The 8,554-nt window shown below is 38.8% G+C and overlaps 1 protein-coding gene across 3 annotated transcripts in view; it reads left to right on the forward strand.

The window, feature by feature from the left end:
• The window catches only part of LOC143171883 (mothers against decapentaplegic homolog 2), a 52,445-nt gene extending 44,331 nt beyond the window's left edge, over nucleotides 1–8,114 (forward strand). For 2 of the 3 annotated variants that reach the window (XM_076361018.1, XM_076361019.1), the window contains 4 exons: nucleotides 207–419; nucleotides 2,184–2,321; nucleotides 2,495–2,639; nucleotides 6,193–8,114. In XM_076361018.1, the coding sequence (XP_076217133.1) occupies nucleotides 207–419; nucleotides 2,184–2,321; nucleotides 2,495–2,639; nucleotides 6,193–6,316 (620 nt within the window). In that variant the 3' untranslated portion in view covers nucleotides 6,317–8,114. The remainder of the gene's footprint in view (nucleotides 1–206; nucleotides 420–2,183; nucleotides 2,322–2,494; nucleotides 2,640–6,192) is intronic. The other variant, XM_076361020.1, reaches the window with a different exon arrangement.
• Nucleotides 8,115–8,554: the final 440 nt, after the last annotated feature.

Consider the following 8,554-nt stretch of genomic DNA (forward strand, 5'->3'; position numbering starts at 1 on the left):
AGATCACCCCTTCTTCCCCTCCTCCTTCCCTTGTGTGGAATATTGAATTCCATTCTGTTTACTGGGGTAGGTAAAAATGGCAGCAAGCAAAATATAATTTGAGTAGTTTGAGGAGACTACCGCTGTCGTTTCTGGAAGAGATGAATAGCAGGGCAGATAGATTTCTTTTCAGCCTCAAATTCTGTGTTTTTTAAATTTCTTTTTAGACTTGCAACCAGTTACTTACTCGGAGCCTGCGTTTTGGTGTTCAATAGCATATTATGAATTGAATCAAAGAGTGGGAGAAACCTTCCATGCATCACAGCCTTCTCTGACCGTAGATGGCTTTACAGATCCATCAAATTCAGAACGGTTTTGTCTAGGTCTGCTTTCCAATGTAAACAGAAATGCTACAGTGGAAATGACAAGGCGACACATAGGTAAAAATCTCTCATCTTTTAACTACATAATTTCATTTTAGCCGTTAAATTATCTGGAATGATCCAGGTAGGATGGCCAGATCTGTGTGTTGGGATCCTTTCACTCTTGTGCAGCCAGCCATTGAGCTTCTCTCTCGAGGCTTGCCAAGGAGAGCTTGGTCTCTCTTGCTGTGTGGAAAGACACACGGGTCACCGCTTCTGAAATCAGGGAGAAACGTAGCAGCTTCTGCTGCCACAGCCAGCTGCAATTGGGAAGAGATGTAGTGATGGCTGGAGCTGAAAGGAGCTGCCTTTCCTCAATCCGTAGTCACTGAGTCGGTGGCAGCAGCAGTCACACAGCTGTCAGGCTGAGAGCGGCACAGGAGGAAGCCGCTCAACTGTATGGGATTTCTGTTGCTCATGTTGCTGTTCTCTGCCTTCTGGAAAAAGGTGACGCACCGAAGCATCCTGAGGGGCAGGTTCTTGGCTTTCAGGTTCCTCCTTGGACCACTCTGCCCTGGGTAGCATTTATAGTCAGACTTGCTTATCATGGAAATTTAAGCTTTAATTACAAAATATTAACGTGTTGCTTAGTTTATTCTAATTTACAAAATGCAGAATGGACATTGGTAGTACTTCTTAAATTCTTTTCTGAAATGGGAAAAGCTGCCATTGAGATAACACGCTGTTTCGACATGATCAAGATTTTCTTTGTAGTGGTTAGTAGAGAGTATTGTTTTCCACAATGCAGCATCTTGGCTTTAAGTTTTTCAATAAACTACTTTTTTCTTTTTTTTTCCCCTGGATTCTTTTATTTAGCAATATTCACGAGGTTTTTTTGTTTTTACTTTTAGTAGAAAAAGTTCAACCTCTTTAGTAGAACCTTCTGACTACCTCTATGCCAAATCCAAATGCTTGTCTAATAAAATTTTAGATGTGCAGAAACCCAGGCTATGCCTGTGCTGACTGATCAAAATGGTCAGTGATGAGGAAAAGCAAAAGTGTTAAGGAGCTCTCACTTTTTTTTATAGAGCAGCTCTCATTTTGCTTGAACAATAATTTTAAAGAAAAAGGGGAAGAGAAACTATCGTCTTTAAAGGACCTGTTACTTATAAATAGTTTTCTTTGGGAGATCAATTGTATGTTACTTCTCTTGTGCTAGAAATAACCCATACAGATTTTTTTCCACTCAGAGAGAGAGAACAAGATCACAATTTAAAAGTGAGCAGCAGGATTTCTTAGGGGTGTTTTTTTGTAATAGGGCTAAGTGAAGTCCTGTTGGTTTTGTCAAAGTAGTACAGAGAAGGGTTATGCAGTGGGTTGTGAAATAGTGTGGGTGCATGTAAGCGGAGAGTGTTGAAGTGGTATGCTTGTGTTTTCCTTTTTTGCCACTTCACAGACAACACTTTATATTGGCACAAGTTTTAATTCTGTTGAATGTAATCTTTTTATTTCGGTTTGGGTATTTCTTTAAGTGAAAAAGGTAATGTACACTGCTTCCTAACTTGGCTTTGGTTACAAGCCGTTGGCTTGTAGAAAATTCTGTCTCGCTCTTGACAGAAGATTATTCTGCTTCTCCTTCAAATATTGTGTGTTCGTGGGAGAAAAATGCAAGTTAATTGTGTTCTGCTCCTGCTACAGCTGTCAGCCCAGCAGTGTGGTCCTGTAGATAATTGATTTCTGTTGTAAAGAAAAACCTTGGCCTTCTCTGAAACAAAATACTCCCTTGTTTGTTAATCTGCTTGGGTCATGTCATAACTAGAGTTCCTTTGAATTTTGCTACAGGAAGAGGAGTACGTCTCTATTACATTGGCGGAGAAGTTTTTGCTGAGTGCCTAAGCGATAGTGCGATTTTTGTTCAGAGCCCCAACTGTAATCAAAGATACGGCTGGCATCCTGCAACTGTGTGTAAAATTCCACCAGGTTAGTAGCCTACCAAAGGTCTCACGCAAACATATCTAGTGAATGTATTCACTGGATGACATTTGCTTTCCTTTTGATACCTAGAAGGGGTTTCTTCATAGTTTTGGGCTTCTGTGTAGCAAACACAAGTATTCATTGATTGTACCCTTTTGAATTTTTTTTTTGTTTTATAGGATGCAATCTAAAAATCTTTAATAACCAAGAATTTGCTGCTCTTCTGGCTCAATCTGTGAATCAGGGTTTCGAAGCAGTTTATCAGCTTACTAGAATGTGTACCATAAGAATGAGTTTTGTTAAAGGATGGGGAGCTGAATACAGGTAAGGAAAAAACCTTTGCTTCTAAATTTAAAGTTAATTTTTCTTCTTTCACTAATACACTATTTCTGTCTGGCTTGAAAGCCATATGTACAGGCTTCTTACTGCTATTGTAGATATGCTGACTGCAAGTTGAACCGATATTTTCCTTCCCCGCCCCCCCCCCAGCTATGGAGCTGCTAAGTCATAAAGACCAGTGAACTGATTTTAGTATTGCATTGAAGTCAGCTGTTGAGCAAGGAATGTCGTCAAAGTTCCATTTCCTCGCTCAGTCCTGCTTGCTTGTGTATTGTGGTGAAACCACTGACAACATCTAGAAGTCTCAGAGTTTGTGCTGTGAGGTTATTCGCCGTTTTAGACGTACGGTCGTTTTGGTCTGTGTCCTGTTCTATATGGAGTATGAGTTTGTTAGGTTGTGGTGTGGGATGCAGCTGATGGTACCTGACAGAAAGAATTGGAGTCACTTGGGGTGCATTCTGCAGAATAAAACAGCTGGAGAACACATATTTAAGGGATGGCAAATATGTCGGAACTTGTAGCTGCTAAAGCTTGCAGGAGTAAGATGACTGTGTTTATGTAGTAAAACTGCTAAAACCATTTTTTTGAGTGGAAAAAATATTTTTTTATCTGCTTTTGAATAGATTCCAATTATATTCTCTATTAGCATAAACTAAGAACTATAGTTGAGGACTGCCTGTTTTTAATGTACTATGGGAATTTGGGAAGAAAAGGCATTGACTTCTAACTGAGCAGTATTAAAGATTTCATTATTTTGGAGAGCTAGAGATGTGGTTTTCAACAAAACCCTTAAACCTCTCTAGAAATTGTCCACTGAAAAATGAAGTCTGACATATCAATACCCTATTTCAATACATAATGATTTTTTAAAATCCATATCGTTCCTGAAGTTGAATAATGGCATATAGGTTCCACTGTAAATCCTGGAGTTTCGATTCTTTTATCTGCCCTTGAAATATATACATGCAGATAGCAGCGTCAGTACGTGGGGGAGGCTTCTCGGCTAAATGAAGCCAATTTTGTAAAAGCCTAATTAGATGAAATGAGAAATTTGAGTAATGGAATAAATTGGTACCTCTTTGTTAGCAAGAGGTACACAAGAAAGAATCTGGCTCAAGTTTAAAGAACTGTTGGATTTGGCTCAAAAGGCGTATGTATACACTTACGCATAATTAAATACAACATTCAAATCAGAACAGAAGAAAGGCTTAATCAGTCAGATTATATGGAGACAACTTGAAGTGAATGGATTGTAAGTGCTGGGTTAAAACAGTGGGGAGGCTTTTGGTAAAGTTATTTCTAAGGAGAGAGAATGTTGGTTGTTAGTAGTCGATAAACCCTTCAGAGATCATAGGGTTGAAAAAGCTCCAGTGGAAACCCTGCCAGAACAGCACAGAAACTGATTACTGACATAATGCTGAACTAGTTTCTTTGCATCTCTGTTTAAGATGGTGCTAATAAATTATTGATGCACAAAACTTGTAAGTTACGCTGCAGTTGTGATTAAAGCAAGAAGAGGTTGCTCCTGCAAGCACAACCTTGAATTTAAATGAATGTAGCCTGAGTTGTCAAAATAGACCAGGAAGCAGGGTAAAATCCATCGTTCTTGTTAAAGCTTCAGTGCTTCATTATTGCGTCAAAAACATTTCTCATGGAACAGGCTTTGGTAAAGCCAAGGCATTACTGACATTTTAGGCTTATGGCATATGTGCACAAAGGTGTAGATATGGCAAGGTGGTAGATTTTATAAGCCTGGTAGACAAAACAGCTTAGAGCTTTTTGCTCGATACACGTTGGCTTGAATTGAGGATGGTGGTAGAAGTTCAGATCGGCAATCAAGAGTTCACGTTAACACAGGAACTCTCCAGGGCTAGGATCATCTTCCGAAGAAAGTTAAGTAGAGGCAATTACAGCAAAGAGACTTAGTGATACATGAACTGGAAATCCATGGCTAGAAGAGGCTGAGTTTTAGCTTTGAGACAGCTGCTAAGTGACTGTCACTATTTTATCAGCTTTTGCCAGTGTAGTGCAAAGCCAGGGCTGTTGAACAGAACCAGTTATAAAATTTTGAGGAAGTGTGTTGTGGAACACATTGTAGGGGAGTTGACAGCGGTGGAATAATGAATTTCCTTCTTTGGGAGAGGATTCAAGACTAAATGGAATTATATTTCCTGTGGTTTAGATTGTTCTTTTATTGGATCACTTTGTTTTGGCATAGGCATTCAGGGCTAAGATAACAATGTTTTTGAGAGTGCTGAGAGAGCACAGACCCCAGCCACTTTCTTCTCCTAGAAAATGTGAAACCACAGACAACTTTTGAAATCCATCCTCTCACTGGCTTAATCTTTCTGCCTTTTCAGTTCCTCTGTTTATATAAACAGATTTCCTTGAAGCGAAGGGTTGCAGTGCCGACAGTAAAAATGAAGGGGCTGGGTTTGTGTCTGACTGATCTGCTGCCTTTGAATCTTAATGCCTCCTTGCTTTGACTTTGGGATAGCTAGAAATTACTAGGAAAAACTGGCTTGGCAACAGTAGTCTTGCCAGTCTAGTTTGGGAAAACTCCCATGCCTGGAGTGGGTACAGTGAAATAACAGGATTTCTCAGGCAGAGTGTGTCCAATACTGATTTCTTCACTTTGGAGATGAGAAGGAAGATTTTTGAGTAACAGGTCTCTGAAACAAAGATATATGGGAGAGTGAATGAAGCTTTTATGGTTGTAAATCCTTCAGCTTTACTGAGCCTTTCTATATGGTGTTTAATGAAGGGCTTCTATTGTGGAAAATTATAGGCAAGTTTATATAGAAGACAAGGGAAACACAATTTTTACTTAACTTGTTTGTGTGAGGATGTTACAGTACAAAACACATGCAGAAGTGTAAGATTACAGGAAATCGGAGATAAAGTTTGGTGTTCCTTCGAGATAGCATCAGTTAGCACAGTATAACCACACACTGTGTTTTGACGTAGTGTTTCTGACAACATCTAGCAGTTTCCTTCTACATTTCTTGTCAATTGCTCCAAAAAGCCAGACCTTATGATTGCAATAGTATCGTGCTGCTTGGCCCTGCTGACAGTGCAGAGCCAAGTGTTTCTATTCCGTATTTCTCAGTAGTTGTCTGCAAAATTCAAACCCGGTTATGCATGAGGACTCTTTGAAGGTTGAGATACAGCTGCACGCAGCTATCTGATGTGAACACCACATTGGTTGGACAATCTTCAGGTTTGAATTTCTTCTTAGAAGTAAGGCTTTTGGTGTGGCACTTGAAGCAAATGCTGCAGTCCTTATCTCATTCTCCAGAGGAGAATATTCTCGATGTATTATGGACAAGCATGTAATTATTGATGTGTGTTATAGATATGGGGTGTTTGGGGGTTTTTTGTTGCTTTTTTTTTCCTTCTTCAAAGATGTCTGAAAAAAGCTTAGTAACAGTTATGGTAATGGTTGCAGATTTTTATCTTTCTGTGTAGTAGATGTGATGGAGAACTTTATGGCAGCCGAAGCTGCTTTCTGACTTTGCTATTACTCTTTATTTTCTAGGCGGCAAACAGTAACAAGCACTCCTTGCTGGATTGAACTTCATCTGAATGGACCTCTACAATGGTTGGACAAAGTATTGACTCAGATGGGCTCCCCTTCAGTACGCTGCTCCAGCATGTCGTAAAACTCCTTCCTCCGTTACCAGTGGGCTAAATATCGAGTCCAATCAACAGACTTAATATAACAGCTCGTCTGTCGTAGTATTTGTGTGTGGTCCCCATGAACTGTTTACTATCCAAAAAGGTTTTTAAAAAAAAAAAAAAAGAAAAACAGCACTTGAGGTCTCATCAATTAAAGCACCTTGTGGATTCTGTTTCCTATACTCTGATACTAGATGAAAATTTAGTGTATAGAAATGCCTTCTTCAGAAAGAAGAAGGGACAGTTCTAAAGACTCTTAATGGTGTTTTTATTGGGTATATAATTGAGTGTCCTAATGGTTTATCAATAACATGAATAGCTAAGTATATGTACAGGTAATGTATCATGATCTCAAATATCACAGTATTGTGCTGTTCTACATTTTAGTTCCCATAAATAGTCGTTTGTTTTTTTGATTGGGGCAAATCTCTCATAAAATTCCAAGACTCTACTCCTTTATTCTTTTATATTTTTTTATATAAGCAGGTTTTCGAGTTGTCCTAAACATAAAAAGCAGACTTTCCTTGTAGAAAAGCTTAACTTTTTGCTGCCTTCTTAAAGAAAAAGAAAATCCCTCCATTGGAAGGGAAAGAAATGTCTCGAGATTCATCTGTGAAATCTTAAGACACTTTATATGCTTAATGGGGCCTAAAATGAATTCATATTATAAATTCCGAGTATCCATCACACTAGGAGTCTACTTTTCCCTACCCATCTGAGCTGATGCATCTGTTGCCAGCAGTATTGCTGGCACAGATGTAATTTGGGACTTTTTTGTACTTTGAATCATTGAAATCAGTGTTTTTTCTCATGGAATGAGAATTTACTGTAGCATTGGATACTGGCTTTCAGTACACAAGGTTATTGGCTTACCCCTTACATCTGTGTTTTTTTCATTAAACAGATGTCGCTAAAAATCATGGGTTTTAGTTTTTGGAGCCAAATACCTTGAAAAATCCTTTCCCAGGGTAAACTAGACTCTTTCGTATAGGTTTTAAATAGATGCAGCTTCTTAACATATTTCAGTAACAGAATTTAAATTTCTGATCTGAGTGGCTTTGTATAGCTTACTTACATACCAGATCATACGCATTCATTATGTCATAATGGGCCTTGTTATTAAAAGTAGTTGCTTCTGCAAAACCTCTAGGATAGTGGTTGCTGAGGTATGACCAGCGAAGGAGGACTTCTAGGTTCTTCGTGACAGTGCATGTTATTGTGAACCCTTGGACACTACAGCTGCACCATATTAAAAATATTCTGAAATATATTCTACAAATAAGTCTGGGTTGGGGAAGGGTTGGGAAACTGTATAGAAGGGTTATTCTGACTTGAAAAATATACATCTTACTAACAATCTTGTGATCTAGCTGTCTGTCATTCTTCTGTTATCGTGGCAGTAGCAGGATTGCCTTTGTCTGTTTTTCCCATTGTTTCATCCATTACACTAGTACTGTACTTTGTAAGTACAGCTAGTGATAACTTAGCTTTGAGAACAAAAATGTGGCCAGTGTTACAGCTTTTAATCAGTTGACTGAATTGATGATCGTGATGGATATTTTTATGCCGTAATGACTAGGGCATAGAAGCAATACCAAAAATCAAGCCTTGAAAAAGTGGGCCGGACACCTTTAAAAAAATTGGCAAAGCAGTTACCAGTTTGTGCTAGTTTTACCAGTAGACTAATGTATTGGTAGAACTTGTGAACCTAAGAAATAAGCTTCATGCGTGTTGCATTTGCCTAATATGTGAATACACTAATAAAAGTTTTAATTCTCATGATGGCTGGTTTTTTTTATTAATTGCTGTACGTATCTTCTGTTGAAGGTTAGGAATCATTCTAACCCACCCAAATAAACAGCAAGTGTCCTGCATGTTGTGGCTGGAAAGGTGTAGTTTAGATGTTAAAAATCACTTCTTACACAACTACCGTGGAGGTTCTGGGTCTGTGTGTGTTTAATGATACAGGCTTCTACTCCAGATCGAGTTTATTAAATCAGTTGCTTTTTCCTACCATAATCAAATTACATCCTACTAGCTCAGATGTTTACTTTCACCTGTGAAACAGTTAGATAAGAGCGACTTGTCTGGGTGAAAAGACTCCATTGCGTTTATGAGCAGGTTGCAGCTTGAATCAGTTGGGTGACCTAATTCTGTAGTCTCCTTACTGCGGATTTCTGTATGTGTTCTTTCAGTTACGGCGATATTACTTGCTTTGCCTT

The sequence above is a fragment of the Aptenodytes patagonicus genome, chromosome W (genome assembly GCF_965638725.1).
Source record: "Aptenodytes patagonicus chromosome W, bAptPat1.pri.cur, whole genome shotgun sequence".
Lineage (NCBI taxonomy): Eukaryota > Metazoa > Chordata > Aves > Sphenisciformes > Spheniscidae > Aptenodytes > Aptenodytes patagonicus.